Here is a 25,735-nt window from a genome sequence, read left to right as displayed (position 1 = left end):
TAATGAATGCACTTTAAGTGTTCTTAAGTCATAGCAATAATTAAGAGTTACCTGTGCGAAATGAAATAGAAGTAATAGGTCCCCAGTCTTGACGAAACTTCATTAATGTTTCATCAAACTTAATGTTATGAATGATAACCTGACCCGACATAAGACCAACAGCAACAACATCCACAGCTGGTGCCTAAAAATTAAAAGATTCAACTTTTAAAATATTTTCAAACAGCTTTAATAATCCTGATTATATGCTTCCTTATTTACATGTTATCAAAAGAAATCATGTTATTTAGCACAAAAGTATTTAAGAATAATTTTCTCCCCAAGTGATTTCTCACCTTCAAATTTGGTAGTTACCATCACCTCCCCTTTCCCAAAACATGGCTGACTTGATAAGAAAACAGTCATAACAGAAACGGAAGTTCATGTCTGAAATCACTATAGATCACTGATTAGTTGTAAACAGAAAAATAAGACAATTCTTAGAAAACATAAAGGCTTGCCATATGCACAGGAACATAAAAGGCCAATGCATGACAACATAAACGGCCAACTACAGCCCTAACAGGTTTGGCTCAGTGGATAGAGCATTGGCCTGCAGTCTGATTCCGGTCAAGGGCATGTACCTTGGCTGCGGGCACATTCCCAGTGGGGGGTGTGCAGGAGGCAGCCGACTGATGTTTCTCTCTCATTGATGTTTCTAACTCTCTATCCCTCTCCCTTCCTCTCTGTAAAAAAAATCAATAAAATATATTTTTTTTAAAAAAGGCCAACTACAAAGGAAGTGAAGAGTTGTTTACTCGAGGAAAACAGGAAAAACCTATAAAATATGTTAAAAGGCAAAAAAGTTTTAAACTTAGTCTGTTTCAGCTATAATCGCCTACGATTATAATCTTCATTTTATATAATGATCTTACATACAGGCTCTATAACAAGTTTCTCTATTTTAGCACAGAAGATCAATGCCCAATCCTATATAATAAAAGGCTAATATGCAAATTGACTAAACAGCCGAACGACCAGTCGCTATGATGCATACTGACCACCAGGGGGCAGATGATCAACGCAGAGGCTGCCCCCTGGTCATCAGTATGCTCCTACAGGGGGAGCGCCGCTCAACCAGAAGCCCTGAGTTGGACTCATGGCTGGCGGCGGTGGCAGGAGCCTCTCCTGTCTCCAAAGCAGTGCTAAGGATGTCTGACTGATGACTTAGGCCCGCTCCCCAGGGGGACGGGGCCTAAGCCATCAGTCGGACCTCCCCCAGGAGCTCCCGGACTGCAAGAGGGTGCAGGCCGGGCTGAGGGATGCCCCCCCCCCCGCCCGCCCGAGTGCACAAATTTCGTGCACCGGGCCTCTACTACCATTATAAAATGGAATCTAGCTCAACATTTTATTAATTTGCTATCATATGACCACTATGCATAAGACCCTGTGAGATACTATGGATACTAAAACAAGTATATCCCTTGCCTTCAAGGGACCCAATCATCTGATATCTTTGGGGTTTTCTGGGTAGGCAAAAACAGAGCAACGTTGACAGTAAGAAAGAATGAAGAAACGCATATAAATTAGACAGGTATAAACAACAGATATTGAGAAAGACAAGGGTATATTGGCAGCATGTTGTGTCCAATCCTATATAATAAGAGAGGAATATGCTAATTAGACATTACACCCTGAGGGGTAATGACCAGGCGCATCACAACCACATCACAGATCAGCAGGAGGGTGGGCCAGCGAGGTACAAGCAGGCTGCGGAGAGCGACAGGAAGGGGGAGGGTAGCAAGCTATGAGGGGGGTAGGGGGGAGAGGGGCGGGAGGAGCTACAGGAGGGAGGCAGCGACCTACTGGCTATAAGCGGGTGGCAGAGAGCGACAGGACAGGGTAGGGCAGCAAGCAAGCAGGAGACGGAGAACTATAGGAGAGCTGGGCAGCAGGCAGAGAGCTACAGGAGAGTGGGGCAGCAGGTGGAGAGCTACAGGAGGGCGGGGCAGTGGGTGGAGAGCTACAGGAGAGCGGGGCAGCAGGCGGAGAGCTACAGGAGAGCAGGGCAGCGGGTGGAGAGCTACAGGAGGGCGGTGCAGCAGGCAGAGAGCTACAGGAGAGCGGGGGCAGCAGGTGGAGAGCTACAGGAGGGCGGGGCAGCAGGTGGAGAGCTACAGGAGAGCGGGGCAGCAGGTGGAGAGCTACAGGAGAGCGGGGCAGCAGGTGGAGAGCTACAGGAGAGCGGGGCAGCAGGTGGAGAGCTACAGGAGGGCGGGGCAGCAGGTGGAGAGCTACAGGAGGGCGGGGCAGCGGGTGGAGAGCTGCAGGAGAGCGGGGCAGCAGGCGGAGAGCTACAGGAGAGCAGGGCAGCGGGTGGAGAGCTACAGGAGGGCGGGGCAGTGGGTGGAGAGCTGCAGGAGAGCGGGGCAGCAGGCGGAGAGCTACAGGAGGGTGGCAGCGACCTACTGGCGCACGGATTCGTGCGCAGGGCTACTAGTATACATATACAATTCTCTGCAGAAATACTTCCATTCATTCAGACATGTCTATACTCAAAACAAATAGTTATTTCTGGAAGAGCCCAGAAAAAAGTATTAGTATTTGGGCCCCAATTATTTCAAGCTACAAATCTTAACAACCTGACAAATGTCTGTGTGACCCACAATGAACAACTCATCTCGATTACGTTCAAGGCACTAGACTACATGCTTGCAGAATGATTGGTAAACATAGTTCCACAGCAACCACTAGTTAAGAACCTAATTTCAGGCAAAACAGTTTCCACAAAGTTTATAGGCAAAGGTTTTATTATCTGTTTTCAATTACATTTCCAAAACAATATTTTGAGCATATTCATAAAGATAAACTAGTCTATATATTATTTTGTGTCTAGGTCTAAAAATATAATCAACCCCTGAAACTAAATTCATTTCTTCTTTGAAAAAAAATACTAACCTGCTGAAGAGCCGTCACTCCAATTTTCCATCCCGGAAATGTATATAGAAGTTTACTACAAGAAGAAAAACAGTTGAAAGCTATTTTTCTGGGAGGAAAACAAAATCAACTACACATTAAAAATTAAAAGAGCAAGTGATAATCATTAGGTTCTTACTCTGCCCCACACTATTCTAAAAATACATATTAACTCATTTAATACTCAAAACAATCCCATGAGATAAACTTATACCACTTTTCAGATAAAGAAACCAAGAAACTTAAATATGTGAAATAATTAAGATCCCGTAGCTAATAATTGACAGAAACCGGAGAGATCAATTCCAAATCCCAAGCTGCTAATAACTACTATACTATTCCAACTCTTTAAAAAATTAAATAGAAAAAAAAAACATGAATAAAAACTACTTTATATTAGAGGCTATAATAGAAAACAATCTTAGAATATAGGCAAATCTCATTTTTCACTGCAACCTTTCTAGAAACATAACAACAGGGGTTATAACTACAATACTATAACTGTTATATGGCAATAGTGAAGCTGCTCTAAATTTCAGAATCAAGCCATAAATAACTAAGCCCATGGAGCAGAGTTATAATCGTTGCTCAGTGGTTGAGCAGCAACCCATGAACCAGGAGGTTGTGGTTCAATTCCTGGTCAGGGCAATGCCTGGGGTGTGGGCTAGATCCCTGGAAGGGGATATGCAGGAGGTAGCCAATTTATGATTCTCTTTTATCAATGATGTTTCTATTTCCCTCTCCCTTCCTTTCTCTGAAATCAATAAAAACATATTTAAAAAAAAACACTACAAAAAAACCTTTATCTTATTTTCTCTTTTGAATGGATAAGGGCTTTGGGAAGGATAATTTAGATAGTCATACACACACACACATTATTGATTTTAGAGAGATAAAAGAAGGGAAGGAGGGAAGGGGAGGGGAGGGAGGGGAGAGAGGGAGAGAGGAATGATTTGTTATTTCACTTATGCATTCACTGGTTGATTCTTATAGGTGCCCCGACAGGGATCAAACTCACAACCATGGCATATTGTGACAACACTCTTAAACAACTAAGCTACCCATCCAGAGCTTGAGGTCATGTTTTTGTTTGCTTTTTAAATACTATGTAAAGAAGCCTGAGCTGACACTTTTTTCTCTGGATAAACCTTCAAATAATAGGTAGAGGTACTCAAAAATCATTTATCTAGCCCTCCAGCTATACCAATAATATTATAGTAGATGTCTATCATGTTTGTGATGGATGATAAGAGTACTTTTAGCCTGAAACCATTCTTAAATGCTACCACTAAATTACTAGAAGCTGCCCAGTGACAATCTTATAATTATTTTCTGGACTTATGTTACTTTACTAGAGCCTTCTCTATAGTTACGAGTTTTTTTTTTTTTTTTTTTTTTTTTTTTACAATGACTAGGGTCATTAGTATATACTTTTCAATGGGCATATATGAAGCTGCCTACCATGTGCTATGACTACATGCCAAACTTTCATGTATGTGATGCCGTAAGTAACAATTCCAAAAATATGTACATTTATTGAAAGCCCTCCAAGTAAACGTATAAAGGCAGAGAGAATTGAGAGACTTAAGTACCCATTAGGTAGGAATAGATAAGGTAGGAGCCACCCATACTATACTCTAAATAAAGTGCTCACTTGGATTTCACATTCCACAACTGCAGGCTTCCTTGTTCACTGCCAAGAAGTATTTTATTCAAGTAGGTACTTGGATGCAAAATTGCAGAAATTTTAAATACCGATTTATCAAAAGTCAATTGCAGATATTCTTCTACAAAAGCAAAAGTTATGAATAACATGTAATTATTTTTTATAAATTAGTTCAAAATGTTTTCATATACCCATATATTCATCACTTAAAATAAGTCTACCACATCAAAGATTTATATACTAATATAAATCAAAGACTTATTTTTACAAACTTATAAACATTCTGTAAGAAATTAAATAAATGTGATGGGGGCAATCTGTAAATATAATTTAAAATGTCAAAAATTTTCTAAAAGTTCCAATATCAGTATTACTAAAAATGTCTCTCACTGCTAAATTGGTTTATAGAAATGAAAAATAAGAACTTAAAGAAAATGACAATAGGAATAAATAAGCCTTAATATTTTTATAATCAATACTGAATGTTCCACGTGAAGTGCTCTGAGCTCTTCCAGGAAATGAAGGGCCAACTACCTCAAAGATGTAATAAGTAAGAGGCAAACCTCAGTGAAATTAAGAACATGTCCCTCACATATTTCCACAGAAGAACCTATAACATGTTTTGAAATGTTATACATGTTTAAAATTCCTATGTATAAATTTTGTTTTCTACTTCATACATGGATCATCCATAATTAAAACAATTTTTTACTAAATTTTCCAATAAGTTTGAGTATCCAAGAAGGTACTTTTCACTTAATCATTAGTTCACATACTATCTGGCACACTGCTACACACTCCCATGGGTAAGTGTATCCCAGTCTAAGAAGCATAGATACAGGTAAAAATTATACCAAGTTTACTTTAAATATTATTTTTAAAAGATTCTCACCGTTATCTGATTTAAGTTTTATTTAAAAGTCATTACAAACAACTCCCTGAAGAAATGTGCTGCTCTAACAGTAATAAAAACTTGGGCATCAGCATCTACGGAAAGCCAGTAGGACTCTAAGAATCAAGTTCTCAAACTTTATAAAAGGCCTTTTAATATCCATCTGCACAGGGACTACTTTTGGAGGTAATACAAGATAAAAATGTAAGCAGATTTAAAAACAGCTTTATTTCATAAAAGACCCACAGTGTTTTACTGAGGAAAGCTGGGGATATTCTGGTGATGAATGCCTAATTTTTGAAGATAATACAGTCCCATAAACATAGCTCAGTGCCACTGTATAAGAATATCACTGTTAAAGAACATTAACTTTTCCTTAGAAAAAGGATGTACATTTTCCTTCAGACTATAGCAGTGGTCTGCAAACTGCGGCTCACGGGCCACACGCGGCTCTTTGGCCCCTTGAGTGTGGGTCTTCCACAAAATACCATGTGTGGGCGCGCACGTACAGTGCGATTGAAACTTCGTGGCCCATGCGCAGAAGTCGGTATTTTGTGAAAGAGCCACACTCAAGGGGCCAAAGAGCCACATGTGGCTCGCGAGCCGCAGTTTGCCAACCACTGGATTATAGGATCTTCAAGTTTACTGTTACTAAAAGTTGAAAATACAAACCAAGAATTAACAGGTATAAACATATATCAAAATTCATTCCACAGAGAATATAACATGTCACTAAAAACTTGGAGAGCTGCAATGGAAAATGTATTAGTCTATATAATATATACTGGTAAACACATTAAACAGGTTTTAAAGAGCTCAACTAGCTGACTAAAATTGCTTATCCAGTTTTTACTTAGAACCCTTTTCCCTATACATGTTACAGATTCTTTGTTAAAAATTTTTTACTGCTTATATATGAAATCTGGTATAGATTTTTTTTCAATTCTATCTCTAAACATGCCATCCCAAGATAAAGCAATAAATTGGTTAATTCTTACCTTCTGAGTATATGTGCCAAATAATAAGAATGCTGTCAGTATCAACAGAGATAACATGATCCCCAAAGGGTTGCAAAAGATGGATTTCTGCCTTATGACCCTTAAAGGTATGTACTACCTACAATGTCAAAGTTCAAAAGAATTTCATATTATTCATTCATCATGCAATATTATTCATATTAACAAGAAAACACAACATGTTAATCATGTTAAGAAACATGATCTAACTTCGGACTATCCATGCTAGATTAACAAATAGCAAGGAATCAGGAATTTTCAACTGCTCTCTAGCCAGTTCAATAATAAGGAAACATGGATTGGAAACAGAAATGAGATCTGAGAGGCTGAGCCTCTCAAGTGAGCTCAGGAAGGAGGCACACACACACAGCTGGGGTCCCTCACTTAATCCAACCAGCACAACTCCATGCATCCTAGAAAAGTGATATATTCTAGAAGGCTGACCTCCACAGACACCATCAAAAGCTGGCTTCCAGATATGAGGAAAGGAGAGAGATATAGGGTAGTTCTTTCCCACAGCTTTGTTCTAGGGAAGAAGTACTGAGTTCCTCAATAACTATGGTTTCAGTTCTCACCAGGCTCCAGTAACACTATTTCTTTTTATCTCATTGGACCTAGTGGTGGTGACAATTTTCTAGGTAATAGTCTTTGATGCCTTTGCACACCTAATCTATAATAATAAAAGCTTAATATGCTAATTAGACCGGATGACCTTCCGGATGAAGAGGGGCTGTGAGGGAAGCCCTGGTCCTTGGTGCCTGCCCAGTGGCTGGAGGGAAGCCCGGGTCCCGGGTGCCAGAGGGAAGCCAGTGCTAGGAGCCAGGAGAAGGAAGGCCTACTCTTTTTTTTTTTTTTAAATTGTGTTCTATTGCTTAAAGTATTACAAAGAGTATTACATATGTCTCCTTTTTTTTTCTTTTCCCCCTTTGACCTTCCCCCAGCCTCCCCTACCCGCCAGTATCTTGTGTCCATTGGTTATGCTTATATGCATGCATACAAGTCCTTCAGCTGATCTCTTACCGCACCCCCCACCAACCCTCCCTGGCAGGAAGGCCTACTCTTGCACAAATTTTGTGCATCAGGCCTCTAGTATATATATAGTCTCTCAGAGAAAACTACAAACTGCAATACTTTGCAAAAAACAGACATTTTCCCTAACTCTCTAAAAACCCAAACATCTCCCATGAAAGAACTCCACAGGTAAGTTGCCATCCTACCACAGGTAGTGATGATGGAGACATTGGGAACAAATGTCAGTCCATTCAACCCTTAACAAGCACAATGATTCTATCACTTGGCCAGGCATCCCTACTGCCACTCTCCCTTTCGTTCTGGACCACTAAAGCCAGATCATCTCTCTAGTTTTCCCAGGACAAACTTAGATTAAGACAAAAAAGAATGGTAGATTAAGAAAAAAAAAGATTCTTCATTATTAGTGGAGAAAACAAGAGAATCTAGCTTTCTTTATGTAGGGACAAGTACTTAGTTCTTAGAAAAGGAGTTAGACGCTGAGCTGTTCACAATAAAAAGCTAATTCTCATAAAGCTGTGGTGCCAATGTGAATAAAGTCCCAGAAGAAGGAGGCCAACTTCAAAGTTCTCTCCACTATCATGACAATTTGACTACTCACTGCAAAAGACAATCAAATTAAAATAGTCCAGTGGTACAAACCTCTTTATTACGGGCAAATGCAGAGAAAACATTTCCATAAGCAGCAAAGACCAGCCTCCCATCAGCTGCCATACAGCAGATATCCTGTGGAAGAGAGTTACCTAGGAAAAAAGAAATATGAAGTGATAAAAAATTAAGATCTTGAAACAGATGGAAACCTCAAGTATACACATAACATTTTTCCTGGTTATAATTTAAAAATATGTGTGTGTACAAATATGAAAGCTAACCATCAGAGTATAAAATTTTGACTTTAATGTTATTTTAGACATCTAATAATAACTATGAGGCTGAAACTATGAAATCATCTTAACCCTCACTAAGAGAACTAATGTCTCGTATTTGCAGACATAAACACGTAATTCTAAGGAAGTGAAAAGAAGCTTTTTGAGGTTATTTGGGAAAAATCCTTAATACACAAAACTTTAGCAGACAGACATTCAGCCCATATGTAAATGTTTTCAGGAACATCAAGTTCACTAATAACTCCAGGAAAGTTTTTAAAGTAAATAAAAACTTAGAATCCCATCTAACTGTACACTTTGGAGAATCCTCAAAAATACTCCATATGGCCCTAGCCAGTTTGGCTCAGTGGATAGACCATTGGCCTGCAGACTGAAGGGTCCCAGGTTCCAGTCAAGGGCATATGCATGGGTTGCAGGCTCGATCCCCAATAGGGAGCATGCAGGAGGCAGCCAATCAGTAATTCCCTCTCATCATTGATGTTTCTCTCTCTCTCCCTCTCTGAAATCAATAAAATTATGTATTTTTTAAAAAATACTCCATATGATATTCTACATGCTGACCCTTAAAATGAACAATCTGGCTCCCACTCCATCTTCTCCAAGATAAATATGCCTATCAACTGTTGTCTTTCTCATATGATATGATTTCTTGAATCCTCTCTCACTGTCATGGTCACCCTGGCCTTTTTAAAATTTTCTGCTTAGGGGGTTAGAGGATTAGAAGATAAAGAATTAAGCATTTTTTATGCTGCATATTACACTTTGGGATTTCATTTACAAAATACTATTTTTATAGGTTTATTATTCACTTCTGTATTCAACTGAGGTTACGTTGTCCTTCTTCTGCCTCCTATAATCTTTTAAAAACTTTAAGTTTATCAGATATATCCAATAGATTCCTTACAGTTCTCCTCTGTCTCTCTTACAAAGACCATAACTGATAGTAAACCTAGTTTCTGCACTTTGGCAAGCCCTTTATTTTATTAAACAATTTCAAAAAAATAAATATTCCTTCCATTAGAAAAATATCTAGATGTGTGAAAAGGGAAAATGTCTTCCTTACAATCAAAGTGATGATGAAATATGAAAAGCACTATTTGGTAATCATAATACTGATTACTGATTCAGGTAAGAAGTATCACTGAATGATAAAAGCAGCAGCTGACACTTTGAAGAGTAACAGGATATTTATAATGTCTCAATGTATCTTACCACAAGATACATATTAATTACAGAGGGCAAAACTTTAAAATGGAGCCTCCTGACAAATGTCACCTTAACAAAACTATCAGTTATCACTGCCAGGAAAAGGGCTAAGAAACAGCATGTGTGTTCTGATATGATTCACTGAGAATTCAGCATCATTTCTTTGTTATTCTCGACACAGTACATAACCTCTACTTAATCACACAGAAAATTTTTTTAAAATAAATTTAACGGATAGTCTAAAAAAGAACTAGCCTATATAGACTTCAAAAATGTCAATGATGTAAAACAAAACAAAACAAAAAAGACAAAAATGTCAATGATGTGAAGCACAGCAAAAGTCTAACGAACTATTCCACATTAAAGAAGATTTAAGAGACATGACAACTAAATGTAGCATATGATCCTGACTTTATATATATATCTTTGCTATGTAGGTCTATCAGAAATACACACTGGATTCCTTATATGTTCTGTAAGTCTTAAATTTATGTTGAAATTTTAAAAAGATACAAAGTATACATAGATTCAGAATAAAGTTTACACTTACTTACTGCGACCAAACTAAGTTTCTGAACCTGTTTTAAAAGAGGAAAAAAAAAGATTAAATTCTCACTAACAAAAATCTATAATAATAAAAGCATAGTATGCTAATTAGGCCGGGCAGCCAAATGACCTTCTGGATGTCATTCCGGACATCCTTCTGGATGAAGCTGTGGCGGTGGGGGCTGAGGCAGAATGGTTAGGGGCGATCAGGCAGGCAGGTGAGTAGTTAGGGGTGATCAGGCAGGCAGGCAGGTGAGCGGTTAGGAATGAGCAGTCCCAGATTGTGAGAGGGATGTCCGACTGCCAGGATAGGGTCTAAACTGGCAGTTGGACATCCCCTGAGGGGTCTTGGATTGTGAGAGGGTGCAGGCCCTGCTGAGGGACCTCCCCCAGATCCCCATGCACAAATTTCATGCACCAGGCCTCTAATAATTATAATAATCTAACACTTGAAGATCAAAATATAATCTCATACATAAATTTGATATGCTGTCCTTCCTAAGACAATTACTGATCCTAATTTTCATTATTAGGAAAACTTATCATTTCAACTATTTCATCAGTAATGGTGAAGGAAAGGGTAGGTGAATGTTTTTTATAATGGGCCACACAGAAAATATTTTAGGGCTTTGCAGGCTATGTGGTCTTTGTTGTGTCTACTCAACTGCGAATGTACCAAGAGAGCAGTCATATATAATGCATAAACAAATGTGTGTGGCTGTATTCCTATAAACTTAATCTTTTCATATGCCATGAAATACTATTCTTTGGATTTTTCCCCCTAAACATTTAAAAATGTCTAAACTGCCCATCTCAGAAGCACAGAGCTCCAGAGAGGTATAAATGTGAAATCAAACCCCACAGATGCAAGAGTGCTAAGATTGAAAGGGCCCTTAGCAATGATTTAAATATCCTATGTTTCACCCTAACCAGTTTGGCTCAGTGGATAGAGCGTTGGCCTGCAGACTGAAAGGTCCTGGGTTCGATTCCAGTCAAGGGCATGTACCTTGGTTGCGGGCACATTCCCACTGGGGGGTGTGCAGGAGGCAACTGATTGATGTTTCTCTCTCATCGATGTTTCTTTCTCTCTCTCCCTTCCTCTCTGTAAAAAATCAATAAAATAAAAATAAAAATATCCTATGTTTCTTAAAAGAGTAGATGTCTCCATCCCATGCCAAATTTGATTATACTGCATCCTACTACTGTGCAAATTTTACTTGGAGCTTGTCATGTTATGTTAGAATAAACACAAAACTACATGGGGAAAAAATAAAATGTCATACAAAAACAAATGGTGAGCAAGGCTGCCTTGCAGACTATCGTTTGCTGACCCTAATCTGTGGTTACTGATCCAGCTGTGAAACTTTGAGAAAGTTACTCAGGCTCCCTGTGCCTCAAAGTCTTCATAAAGCCAGGATGAATACAGATACCTGCTTTATGAAATTATCATGATACTCAATGAGTAAAATTTGTGTAAAACAGTTAGAATGGAACCAGTCATATCATAACTGCTCAATGAATGTTAGCTACTATGACCATCACCTCCACCTTTGGCTTGGCCTTCACTTTCCAATTCCACTAATTCAACAGGCTACCAATAACCAGTTCTTCTTGCTAATAACCCATCTGATTTTCACAATCCATCAAGGAATAGCACTTTATAGCATGGTTTCCAGAAAAAAGTACTTCATTAGCACTTGCCATTATCATCTTCCTCATAAAAGAAAAGCTTAAGAACCATGCGATTGCATTCGTATGTGGGACAGAAAACTGAAACTCTGAGACACAGAGAGACAACAGCATGGTGGTTACCAGAGGGAAGGGGGACAGGAGAGGTAGAGGATAAAGGGGACAAGTATATGACGACGGAAGATGATCTGACGATGGGGGTGGACACACAGTGCGATATACAGTACAGATCATGTATCACAGTAACGGACACTCGAAACCTATGACACAATTGACCAATGTCACCCCAATAAATTTAATTTTTTTTTAAAAAAAAGGTTCCTGCTTTCACAGTGCATACATTCATTTGGAGAAGACAAAAGAAGCAGGTAAACAGCAACAAAGACTATTTCAATCACTCATGAGATAGGGGATGCCAGACCCTCAACATCGGTGGAAAATAGATGCTCAGGGGAAGTTTGGGGAAATTAGTTTGCTATCAGAAGTGGACAGTTCCCTACCTCATAATTAATCCCACCCTCTCCATCTCTCTCAGTAGATGTCAGTGAATCTCTAATCCAGCTGTGGCATCAACTGCCCCATAAATGCCTTGCAGTTCTTCCTCACTAAGAGTGGGGGGCCTAAGCCCTTGTCTCAATCACAGTTACAGCTTCAAGAGAACTAACATGACGACTCACTGTACGAATATACTGCCCTGGGACTGAAATGTCCTCTGGTGCTTCCCCCTAACCCAGTGGTTCTCAACCTTCTGGCCCTTTAAATACAGTTCCTCATGTTGTGACCCAACCATAAAATTATTTTCGTTGCTACTTCATAACTGTACTGTTGCTGCCGTTATGAATCGTCATGTAAATATCGGATACGCAGGATGGTCTTAGGCGACCCCTGTGAAAGGGTCGTTCGATCGCCAAAGGGGTCGCGACCCACAGGTTGAGAACCGCTGCCCTAACCGGACTGCGAGGTCTAACCCAGCATCGGGGGGCGAGGCGAAGGTGAAAAGCAGCAGGAAGGGGTTAAGGAAGAGACGGGCAGAAAGACAGTCCTAGGGGGGCGGGGGGCGGGACGGGGCTGGTGCGGGAGGAGGACGGGGCTGGAGAGCGGGATGACCCCGGGTCCCGGGAGGGTGGTTCCCGGAGAGCGGGTGATGGAAGGAGTCACTCACGTCGTAGGTGTGGAAGCTCTTGCCCACGCAGGTCGTCACGTAGAAGCGGCGCTTCAGCGCGTTGAACCGCACCACGTGTGGAATGTCGTTGCTGAAAAGCCCTAAGGCCCGGAACCCTGCGAACAGTGCGCTGGCCGAGCGGCCTCCTGCGTCCCGCTCCATAGCTGCGGAGGTCCGGTCGGCTCTGGGCTCCATCCAGTCCCGACAGAAACCACGCAGCCTGTCTTGAACACGGCGCGTGGGGCAAACCTGGGCCCGGGCTACAGACTCACAAGCGCTTCCGGTGCCTCCTGCCAATCGCGTCAGCGAAGACTGTCCTCAGTGCAATCGAAAAAGAGCTCCCTCCGGGTCTCACAATGGAGGCGCGATTTCGGTTCCGGTCCCGCAGGCCACAGTCCCCAGCAGTTAGCGGTGCTCCCAGCTCTGATGCAGCTGATCAGTCACTTTTCAGCAGGACCTTGGGGAGGAGAGCTCAAGTCCAGGACGTTGAATGGGAGACCAAAGTCTTAAAACCAAAATGAATCAGGTTAAACATGTGGATATGAAAACGTATAAAAAGTGAGGCTATTGAGAAAATTTGAACGCTAACTGGATATTTGATGTTTATTATATTTATGTGATAGTAGTATTGTTACTATATTTTTAAAGCCCCTTGTCATTTGGATATACATATCGATATATTTACGGATAAAATGATATACCCGTATTTGCTTTCCAATAGTTAGGGACATAATGTCGGGTTTGGATGAAACAGATTGATAATTGTTGAAACTAGGGAATAGATTTATTAGAGTTGATAATACTATCCTGATACTTCCAATAAAATAGAAAATTTTCATAATAAAAAAATATATATATTTTTTCTTTTCGCCGTTTGTTTACAGTGGAATAGACTGGGATATTAACTGATTAGTAATTGTTTATGTCTCTGTTACAGAACATGCACACACAATTTTAATTACTAGATTAACATTTTTAAAGAATTTTTTAAAATTGTATATAATGCATACGTTGTTTTAATAATCAGAAGTGAAGACTTCTGTAGCTATTGGCAGTTTAGGGAGAAAATTGAAAAGTTTCCCAACCAGGCTTTACAGTTCATGGAGCCTTTGACACTTATCTTAATATAACCCTCAAATTAAGACTCAGAGGTGTTTATGGCACAAACTGTAGTGCTGTTTAATACACAGGGAATTGATTCATTGGGGTTAAGTGATTTGTCCAAAGTTCCAAGATTACTTAATGCCCCAAATCAGAGTAACACAGTGTTTAGAAAAGGAGAAGGGGCAATCACTGAAGGGCAGATGGAGGATGGGAGAAATATGCATTCGGCAATCATATATTCAAGATGAAATGAGCCTCATGATGGGTGTAGATTCACATTAGATGAGGGACATGAGGTTCCTGGAGATTACCTAACTTGTCAATGAATTAAAGGTAGTGTAGTATTTTGAATGTAGGCCTGTCTGACAATCAGATTTATGTTTTTTGACCTACATCTGGACACAAATTTAAAAATTAGAACTGTCATGAAAAACCTAGTAGCAATAGATACATATGTTGGTTGTTGTGCTGTGATCGTTTAATGGGAAGATGTTATGAACTGATTGTGAATATTCTAGTTTTAACAGCTGGTGAGAGTTCATTTATTCCTACCAGTTACCTCCCTGAGTTACTTGCTATTCAGCTGCCAGCAAATTGTGTGAGTGTGTGTTGGGAGAAAAGGAATAGCTATTATTATTATTATTTTTTTTTTAATAATAAAAAAAGGTTTATTCACTTTCCAAGGGAGGAAAGGGGCCCAGAGCTATAGAGAGCTAACGGCCAGCTATTATTATTTTTATTTAGAGACTAGAGGCCTGGTCCATGAAATTCGTGTGTGTGTGGGGGGGGGGGGGTGTCCCTCAGCCCAACCTGCACCCTCTCCAATCTGGGACCCCTCAAGGGATGTTGGACTGCCCATTTAGGCCCGATCCCACCGTCCCTCTCACAAACCAAGACTGCTGGCTCCCAACCGCTCACCAGTGCCTGCCTGCCTGATTGCCCCTAATCACTCCCCTACCAGCCTGATCGACACCTAACTGCTCCCCTGCCAGCCATCTTGTGGTGGCCATCTTTGACCACATGGGGGCAGCCATCTTGTGTGTTGGAGTGATGGTCAATTTGCATATTACTCTTTTATTAGATAGGATGTCCCCAAGGATGCTAATACCAACTTAGATTTAAAGAAAAAGTTGATGTAGTATATTATTGACAAACTAGAGGCCCAGTGCACAGATTCATGCACCAATGGGGTCCCTCAGCTTGGCCGGTGCCCTCTCGCAATCCGGGACCCCTCAGGGGATGTTGGACTGCTGGTTTTGGCCCGATCCCCACAGGCCAGGCCAAGGGACCCATTCCTGCACTGGGCCTCTAGTATGCATATAAGATCTTTGGCTAATCTCTTCCCACCCTCCCCCTTCCCTCTGAGATTCATCAGTCTTTTCCATGTTTCCATGCCTGTGTGTTAAGCATCTGCCCCCTGGTGGTCAGTGCACGTCATAGCTACCAGTTGAACGGTCGAAGGGTCGAATGATTGCTTAGGCATATATATATATATATATATATATATATATATATATATATACGTATATATACATATATATACACATATGTGTATATATATGTATATATACGTATATATATATATATATATGTATAATCATTTTCAATTTTATTCAATGCACTGGAGCATCACAATATTCAGGTAAATTAAATATATAATAACTATGTCATGTTGTCATTTCTAACTTTTAAAAAGAGGTTAAATAGGGATGGTTTTTGAATAGTTATATAATAATGACCATTTCCTTTTTGTTACTAACTTCATTTATTGTGATCACTAGCCTTCAAGGTGTATTGTCATCAACAGCCTTCAAGATGGCCCTCAATAATTCTTACCTCCTCATATTCATGTCCTTGTATAGTCCCCTCTCATACTAAATAGCATGTATAACTAGGCTATGTCATAAAAGACACTGAACATTTTGATTGATTCCTTCTTGGGTCATTTGCTCCTCAGGAAGTCAACTGCCCTGCTGGGAAGATACTCACGCAGTCCTGTGGAGTGTTTCACATGCCAAGGAATTGAGGGCCTTCTTCCAACCACCAGCACCACCTTGCTAGATGTGCCAGTAAAGCACCTTGAAAGCAGATCTTCCAGCCCTAGCCAGGCTTTCACATGATTGCAACTGTGCTGACACATTGGCTGCAACCTCAGGAAAGGTTCTGAGCCAGAGCCACCCTATCAAGCCACACCTGTATTTCTGTTTCAACTGTGTAACATGATAAATGTTTATTGCTTTTTTAGGCCACTGATTTTGAGGATACTTTGTTACACATTAATACATAACTAATGTATTTATGGTTAGCTTGCTAATCAAATTTAGAAATTCTTACACTTCATTTCATTGTGCTGACCGAAGCATGTCGGAAACACAGAGAAGCTTCAAGATCTTTCTTGTCCATCCCCTTAACTCATAGTTGTGTGAACTAATGTGCAATGTGGTGGTAGAAGAGGAGGTACCACATGTCAGTTCTCCTTATTCTCAGTCTAAGACTCTTTCCACTTTGGGGAGTTGTTCTTTTTTTCCCTGGTGGTGGAAGATGTATGAGAGCATGTCTGTTCCTGGCTCAGTAGTACCACTAGAAAACACATTGCACCATCATATTGTTAACCAGGGTAGAAAGAAGAGGTAGGCTAAATAAATCAGATCTGACTTTCCCACAAATAAGCAAGTACATATCACTAAAATGTTGTCATGTGAATCCTGATCTGGAGTTTGGAGACTATAGGACATGCTTGTTTTAGCCATCCTCCTTGATAAATATCACTTAAATGTTGCATAGAAAAACCTCTTTACTAGCACACCATTTATTTGAACTCTTTTCATGTAAATCCTTTTGCACATATCAAGCACTACTCTCTGCTTTCAAAGTAATAAGGAATTTAAATTAATCTGCTTCACAGTTTTGCCTATGACCCAGATCTGGATTGACTGTTTCTCTAATCACTTTCTTTGATAACATTGCACGGTCCTGAGAATTATCAACATTGCTTCCTTTATTATAGTTTAACATGGAAATGGATGGTGGTTGCTTTTCCCAAAATTCAAAACAAACTTTGCCTGATAAAATAACAGCAAATGAAACAGTTCTCCAATAGTACCTACGCTAGCACTTAGCCTGAAGGAAGAATCAGCTCCCTGGAGGGAGTGTACTTAGGTTTGCTGTCACTATCAGTGTCCGTTTAACAGTATCCTGTCCAATAGTCTGGCTGGATAAATTCTGTTGGTTTTAAAGAGCCTTTTACTTCCTTTTCAATTATGCTGGGAGCTCAAAGCTGAAGTACTCCATTGTAATGAGCTTGGATAATAGGACATGTGGGCTAAGAACATCAGGATGATATTACAGCAATGCCATTCAATGTTCTGCTGTTCTCTTAAGGACTTTTGTGACTTGAGTGCCCAAAATCTAGCTCCGCTCCAAATGATCTATCAAATGCAGCTCCCAAAGCACATTGTCTTTCATGTAACAGCTTTTCCTAAGTATGTTATACAGCCTTTTCCCTGAATAGCATATTTGGTATTATATTAGACCCATGTAGACTCACTGACAGTGAGACTAGTACCTTTCTTTCATCCTGATTTGAAAGAATATCCCCTGCTACATTGATGGAAATATAGCCTTGATTCTCCATTCATTACCACACGTTTCTGACACTAAGGGACTAAGAGTAGAAAAAAAAAGTACATAAAATGAAGACATTATGATAATAGGTGTCCACCAATCTGGAGAATTGTTAGAATAACAAGACCAATAAAGATTTCTTTTCATCAAGTTCACTTTCTAAAAATGCATTCCGTTCAATGGCCTGATTTAGCCTTTGCTCAAAGTCTTCCAGTGAAACTACGGACGCTCACTCTAGGTCAGTTGTTCTCAACCTTCCTAATGCCGCCACCCTTTAGTACAGTTCTTCATGTTGTGGTGACCCCCAACCATAAAATTATTTTTGTTGCTACCTCATAACTGTAATTTTGCTACTGTTATGAATCATAATGTAAATATCTGATATGCAGGATGTATTTTCATTGTTACAAATTGAACATAATTAAAGCATAGTGATTAATCACAAAAACAATATGTAATTATATAGGTGTTTTCCGATGGTCTTAGGCGACCCCTGTGAAAGGGTTGTTCGACCCCCAAAGGGGTTGAGAACCACAGGTTGGCGACCCACAGATTGAGAACCGCTGCTCTAGGTGGTCATGCTCCAGCTCTCGGACATACTTACGCAGCTGCTCCTGAATGGCCGGAGTCTGACTTAAATCACCTTCTAATACTGAGACCTGCTTGTAGCTCAGTGCATATTGATGTTCTAGTTTCTCCTGTAATCTTTCCACTTCATATTTCAGCCTTTGGTTATCAGCTTGCAAGTCTCTATTTCTTTGTTCAGCCTGTACTAATTGTGCCTGCAACTCTGTTCTAATTCTCTGCTTCCTTCCTGAAATTCAGCTAGCTCATCCTGAGCTTCCTGGAAGCTTTCTTTATACTTTAAGGACAGTTCCTTCCAATAAGCGATTTCCACCTTTAAACTTGAGAAATCTGGCATATCTTCACCATCCATGAACAAGAAAACCTCAAATGTATCAAAAGCGCATATTCGCCGCCACCCAATGTCTCCGCTCTGCTGGCCTCCCCAGACCTGTCCAGCCGCTCAGCTCCACTCCTCTCTGCAGTCTGAGCTCCACCTTTTTTTTTTTTTTTAAACTTTTTTTGTGTGAAATTTATTGTTTCCACATTAAAATATTTTTTTTGGAGGGGAAGTATTTTTTTCTCTCTTTTTTTAACCAACAGAGGTGAGAAGGCATAATTTCGCATGCTTATCTCTTTGGTGCAGAATCAGTACCCATGATTGCAAAAATGGCCTCCTCAGAAGCAATACCCTGACCATCAAAGACCCCTCTAAAAGTAGAAATTTTTAAGGAATAATGGGTTCTTATAGTTCTTTTCCTTGTCTGTCATATACCCCAAAAGACCATATGTTTAAACTATGTTTAAGGGTCAGTTTGAAATTCTAAATACCTGAATACATGGTTGGCTGTCTGACTAAAGTGTCACTGGTGGTGGTCAATATGCAAAAGAATTACTGAGACCCTACAAAACAATATTCTGATTCCGAAAGAAAGCTGGGAACAGGAATCTGCATTTAAATAGACTTTCCAGGTGAGTCTGATGCCAGTAGTTCACAAGGCACCTTGAGACCTATTGACCTTTAAGGAAATGGCTGGCACAGAGATGCTGTTTGTTTGATACTGGAAATGGATGAGATAATGGAATGTGTGCTGCCAGTACATGTTATCAGGGCCTCCAATTCTCTGGCACCAGTTGAAAAAGGCATCACTGAAATAACACAGTCTTGTATGATGGAAAACCTCAGTCACATGTGGTCCTGAATTCATTACACTCTCTCTGAAGTCTTCAGGTAAATTCCAGAGAAAGGAATAACTGAATCTCATTTAAGAATTATTTATAGCTTTTAAAAATAAGAACAACGAGGCTATTATTTTACTCCTAAGGAGACGAGGGTTTACTTTCTGTGGGAAACCGTTTGTTGTCTTCACTAGCTGATAAGCGTAGACAGAGAACACCCCCCCCTCCCCCAAGGCTGGTTGCCTTTGAAGCCCTAGCAAAGGTCAAAGCTGGGCGCCACCTCTGTTTTTCCAGACAGTGGTAGCTGAAGTAACTTCCCCATTTATTATTATGTAAATCCTTGCTGATGGGTTAGTCTGCCTGTTGCCAGGGGTCGCCTGCCTAAGGACTATGCTATGGGTGTACCCCAGATCAATAAAAGCTTGGTGAGGCCTGAGCACCAGTGGAAGTCCTTCCTCCTGAGTTGGACTTACCCGCCTGGTCCCCCAGTATTTCCAAATTATCTCGTGTCTTTCCTCTTTCATTTGTGTGCGGCTCTGCTTCCAGGTCCTGACCCCTGAACCACACGGGACGTGGAGGGAAACACACTCAACAACTTTCTAAAGAAATGAACCCTAAGTAATCCAGATTTAGACAGCATGTTCAAAGAGGTGTTGCAGCTGAGACTGAAAGATGAAGTGAAATCACACACTGACCAGTGGGCCTCCTAGTTCCTTCCACACTATGTTCTCGGAAAACCAACCTTCCGGCCTATATTTACCTCTAAATAGGAGATTGAGGAAAACTCAAATGTCCCAGAGAAAACAGACAGAAGCTGCCACTTGGTGATCTTGCACTGACATGACTTTGTCACCTGAATGATCTACATTTCATTCAAAAAGTATTTAACATCTAACAAAGACACTTCCAGATGCTTCTGATATTGCTAAAATCAAAACAGATTTACAGGATATTTCAGACATACAAAAACTTGAGCTCATGGAGTTTGTCTTCTATGAAAGAGAGACAGATGTTAACGTAAAAAAACTATTGAAACCTGTAAAGAATTTTTGGTGAGTTTATTTGAGCCAAACTGTCGACATATGCCGGGAAGCAGAACCTCAACGAATTGAGATAGTGCTCCGAAGAATGGCGGGGTTACAATTGTATTTATACATTGCAATCAAAGGAGGGACATAGGTGAGTTACATGAAATTCATTGGTGATAGAGTAAGGAGGAGGGATAAAGCAAAGCGAGGGGGTGGGGGTGGGGGGGAATCTCCGGGATTGGACAAAAAGTAAAATGATGGACAGGAACAGTTAACATGACAAATGAAGGAATCTGTGGTATGTGTCCTGGGCCCAGCACACCTGGCTGTGCCCCAGGGGCTCCATAAAAAGGGAAGTCACAAGTTACCCAGACGTCCCAAGGACATGTTATCATAGATGCAAAAAGACAGACAGGCTCAGTTATGGCAAAGGTTGACCTTATCAGTGAAGATACTGGCTTAGGATGTAACTGCCCACCCTAACTGCTTTTCGTTAAAGTTTAATTTCAGACCATCCTTTGTGGTTACTTTAGGTCTCCGAGTCTGCAAAACTGCCATGCAGGCCTCTCCTGAGCTTGTCAGGTCAGCATGTGGCTCCTTTTTGTCCACACATCCCCCTTTTGGTCATAAATCAATCCAAAGGATGCATTGATGACCAACCTTTTGGTTGGATAATGGAGTCCCACGTTGCTAGGAAGGCTCATTCCTAGGATGTCTCAGTGTCAGCAAGTCTTGCTGAACAGGTGGACCACTGGGGATGGGCAAGACCATAACCTCTGATGGCATTTAAGGCCGAATTATTATTATTTAAAAAAGGGCAGGTAAATGGGAGGCAGTCAGGTCCTATACGTCCTTGTTAAAAAGTATTCTGGATCATTTCTAATTTTTGAGCCATCATGATCCGAGTCTTTTTGCTGTTTGTCTTAAATTTTGCTTTTCTGCATCTAGTATAATATTTACATATCATGAACACAAAAAACACAAAGGTATTGATTACATCTCAGGGTTTGGAATGAGGAACCTGGTTCGCAAAAAAAACCGTTTACAGAAGCAGAATTTAAGCATGTTAATTATAGTTCTGGGTCTCGGGGTTACTGAATTGACAGAAACACCTTATCCAGAGCCCTCGGGTCTTGAGACCACTGAGTTGCCAGGAACTCATTAAATTTAGAGTAATTGCGCTGCCCTGGCCTTGGGACCATTGAGTCAACTGGAATGCATTATCTGTGGTCACTAAAACAACCTAGGATAATTGAGCTGTCCTGTTTCCCAGGTACAGAAGAATATGCTTTCCAAAACCAGTAAGATAACAATCAATGGGATAGTCATTCAGTTGAATGGGATGATGTATACAATTCAGAAAATCAAACAACTTTTCCACTGTTAAGCAAAGCAAATAGGTACCATACTTCATTCCCCACTGGTTTTATGTACATGAGTCAAATCATGGACTCATCTTTACTAGTTAGGGGATTGTACTGCCCCCTAACTACAAGTAGTTTGACCGAATTAATTTTTCTAAACTGCCAGTTTGGCACATTTGATTTTCATTTACTCACCCCACTTCTTTTAGGGGCATTCTCTATTCTGTTCCTGCTCTCCTGTCCCCTAGTGCAGCTAGCCCCACTTGTCCCTGGACTTCCTCACTGGCTAGAAAAAATGTTCTTACAGTTACCAAGTGCCTAGTGCCACGGTCCCTGTCAGTACTGTCCTTACTGAAGTCCAGTTCCCCTCCTGTGGGTGTCGAGCTTCCTCCTGGCCTGTGTGGAGTCCAGGCTAGGGATCTCACGGATGAAGCCGCTGGCTGCCGGGATCAAGGCCGTTTTCTGGTGCAGGAGCTGGGAGTGGTGTAGCCAGGTCTGGATGCCATTAGCAGGGCGACTGTGTATAGTCCTTTTCAAGTTGGGGTGAGTCCTTGGGAAGTGAGGTTCTTTACCCACACCGAGTTCCCAGGCTGGAAAGGATGTACAGAGTCCGAGGTGGCACTCGCAGGGCGTTTCGAACAAGCTTATGGGTGGCTTGTAATTTCTGTAAGAGATCACATCCAAGACAGGGGTACAGGCATTCTGGCAAATACAGGAATTCAGGAACCACCTGGTGGCTGCCTAACTGACATCAGCGGGGGCGGGGGGTGGGGGTGGGGTGGGGTGGGGGCGGCGGCGGCAGAACAGTCTGCAGCTGTGGTCCCAGTAGCTCCAATAATGGTGACTTCCTGTCCTGAGAGGGGAGCTGCCTTCTGAGTAACTACCGAGTGCTCTGCCCCTGTATCAACCATAAAGTTCAGTCTGGCCCCCGATTTTCATTGCGACCATCGGCTCATGGGGGCCCAGTTGGAAAGAGCCCAGTCTGTCCTAGTCGGAGTCAGCTGTTGCCAGTCCGAGGAGGTCTGCCTCAGGCGGCTCTGGCCAATAGCGGCTGGGTGGTTTGGATGGCCTTGCCAGCTTCTTCTGGCCTGCTCCTGCCCTGCCTGCCTCTTCACTCCTATTACTAAACCTTACTCTGTCCCTTCTTACACACGCAGAACCGGACCCAGGGCAGCAAGGTTTGAGCAATTTTAAAATTCCTTAACATACATTCTAAAAGAACTAATCAAAATAAGGCTTATTTTCTAACTTCATTTGTCCTTGGGTATGGACAGCAAATGACACTAATCAGATTGACATAAATGATTTAACCTTTGTTTAGGGAGGCAAATGCAAATCATTTACTCCCAAGTGTCCTTGGTTTAAGGAAGATAGGATTTCTGCTCAGTTTCCCTATTCTCCTTGTTCCAGCTTACTGGCCTATCACGCATTCAACTTTCTTTCAACATTTCTCTTTTCCTTCTCATCACATACAAAACCTTCACAAATTTCACACTTTCAAATTAGCCTTCAAACCTTCTTTCTATGTCCTTCAAAAATGCATAACCATGCCTCAGACCTTCCATTAAGGATTTCTCTTTACCTTTCTCCATCACACCAAAGCCATACTTTCCAGTTAGAACTCTTAGCCTTCATTTTTTAGGTGACATTTAAATAATTAACATTTCTCAGATTAGCAATACATTCATATTTTTTTTAAGAGACACAAACAGAAATTTCACTAGCTAAACAATTTTAAACAAAGACAGAGATACTTAAACAATAAAGACAGATAACATTCCCCATTAAAAACTTTGAATCACCACGGCTAGCAATATCAGTTTGTGAGCATACAGGCCTTGTTGACGTCGTCTTGGGATAGCTGTCTACCTCCGTGGTCAATGACTTCTCGTCCTTGAAAGACCTCAGCTGTTTCTTGTCCTTGAGAAGTTTGTGATCTCCACTGTAGACGGAGATAGGTGTTAGAGATGGGAGTAGATGTCCATTCACAGTCAGGTGCCCTTTTTAAATGAGAAATGTGAATCCAGATCTAACTCCTTTAAGTTTAGCTGCACATGGGTTAGTAATACCTGGTAAGGTCCTCTCCAACGAGGTTAGAGAGAGTCTTTTATTTGGTGTCTTTCCAAGACACCAAATCTCCTGGTTGTAAGCTATGATCTTTGAAATCTTCCATCTCCCAGGAGTGCACTGTGAAATGAATCTGTTACCAATTTGTTAGTTCCTACAATGCAGAATGTCTGCTCTTTACTTTTCCTTATATTTGGGAAACAAAAGATTTAGAAGTCAACAATATTTTAAAGGCATAAGAATAATTATCCTCAATTCATTTAGTCCCATAGTTATTTCTGTTTATCCTGATTATTTGCCAGTAGGTTTTGAATTCAGTTAGTCCTTGAAGTTCTATAAATCTTCATCCAGTTAAAAAATATGACCTGCTTACAAGCCTGCAATTTAGATTAAGTCAGAGTCTTTTTCATGGAATTTCCTAAACATATACCTACAAATGCATCAGAATAAAGCTGTCCACAAATGACAAAATTTAAAAGTTGGCATGGTTATAGATTTGTGCTTTTCTATAAAATATCCAAGACAACAATTTTTTGGTAAGTAATAATCCCTGTACACATAAAGAATAAATAATGTGTAGGATTTTAAAATGAGGCACATGGCTTATTGCAAGCAGTGTTTTCAGCATTGAAAATAATTCATAAACTCCCAATCTGTGCAAAGCAAATACCAGAGCATCACTGGCAGACACCCCCCCCTCCCCCCTCCACCGGGGATCCTGACTCTTGGCTGCCCAGTCCCTAACGGGACACATGCTACCCTACCCCATTGCTAATTCAAAGGGAGGGTGGGCCTTTGCTGTTTCAAGATGGCGACCCCCAGGGGAGCGGCAAGCCATGTGGCCAACATAGCGGCTTCCAAATCACGCAGCTCAACATGGTGGCTGTCTACACTGTTCTTTGCAGTTAAATTTAAACTGGTTTTTGTATTAAAAATTTCAGTTGAGATCACAGAGTTAATCCTTTTTTTAATCAGACCAATAAGCAGCATATTTTGAATTCCTTATTATTTCAGAGAAAGCCAAAATTACTTTTTCAAAAATACCACAACTGCACAATTTCTCCCAATTCAATCCGAATCTTAAACTTTTAGTTGGCAAGTCAAATATTTAGCATTTCTTAATCAGTAACATTTTTAAGAATAAACTTCAAAAATATAAGACACAATCAACCAACAGATTCAATTCTACCCTCTAGATTTTATACGAGGCACACTCAGATCAATATTATGTATTATGTCACTTCAAAATACCTAGACATAAGTTTTTATTGTTTGACTCAGTAAACTTTAAGGTCTCAAGTTCCCAGCAGCTCTGGAAAACCTTACCTGAGGCTGGTAAAACAGGCCTGGCCCAGCCCTTGACTTTAAAACGACCATTTTTCTCTGGGGAAAGTCAAGAAGCAAACTTGTAGCTACATAATTTCTTGAGATTCAAATCCAATTATTATTATTAAGGCATTGACTTTGGCAAAGTTTTGTAACAGAGACAATTTTGCTGAATTTTCTTTTGGAGGCTTGTTGCTAGAACAAGCCTGCATTTCTTCCCTGGGTAAAATTCGCCATTTTCCTTAGGAAATAATCAGTCTTGGGTTTTATTCTGTACATTTGTGAAGAGACTCCAGTTCAAAACTCTATCTAAATGTCCAAAAACAGGACAATTGTGCGAATTAGTTTTAAACCAGCTTTTCTCTTTACATGTGAACAGAAGTACCAGACGCATTTTTAAATTTTGTAAAACTTTTCAATTATGAGAAGGA

At 40.6% G+C, this 25,735-nt stretch overlaps 1 protein-coding gene and 1 pseudogene across 2 annotated transcripts in view; both read right to left on the bottom strand.

Annotated features, from left to right (window-relative positions):
* Nucleotides 1–13,343, bottom strand: part of WDR36 (WD repeat domain 36) — a 42,201-nt gene extending 28,858 nt beyond the window's left edge. Inside the window, exons 1-7 of the mRNA XM_081090176.1 lie at nucleotides 13,049–13,343; nucleotides 10,202–10,229; nucleotides 8,201–8,301; nucleotides 6,512–6,629; nucleotides 4,610–4,742; nucleotides 2,938–2,992; nucleotides 52–184 (exon numbers count right to left, since the gene is read on the bottom strand). Coding sequence (XP_080946302.1) covers nucleotides 52–184; nucleotides 2,938–2,992; nucleotides 4,610–4,742; nucleotides 6,512–6,629; nucleotides 8,201–8,301; nucleotides 10,202–10,229; nucleotides 13,049–13,243 — 763 coding nt within the window. The 5' untranslated portion in view covers nucleotides 13,244–13,343. The remainder of the gene's footprint in view (nucleotides 1–51; nucleotides 185–2,937; nucleotides 2,993–4,609; nucleotides 4,743–6,511; nucleotides 6,630–8,200; nucleotides 8,302–10,201; nucleotides 10,230–13,048) is intronic.
* A 4,545-nt stretch (nucleotides 13,344–17,888) lies between these two features.
* LOC308518518 (nuclear distribution protein nudE-like 1) lies at nucleotides 17,889–18,713 on the bottom strand (annotated as a pseudogene). Its single transcript has 2 exons — nucleotides 18,327–18,713; nucleotides 17,889–17,995 (listed from the first exon to the last, which is right to left on the bottom strand). The product of its transcript is annotated as a nuclear distribution protein nudE-like 1 (transcript).
* Nucleotides 18,714–25,735: the final 7,022 nt, after the last annotated feature.

Source organism: Myotis nattereri (genome assembly GCF_964212035.1).
Source record: "Myotis nattereri genome assembly, chromosome: 4".
Taxonomy (NCBI): domain Eukaryota; kingdom Metazoa; phylum Chordata; class Mammalia; order Chiroptera; family Vespertilionidae; genus Myotis; species Myotis nattereri.
The sequence above is the reverse complement of the archived record's forward strand: the minus strand, read 5'-3'. Positions and strand labels throughout refer to the sequence as shown.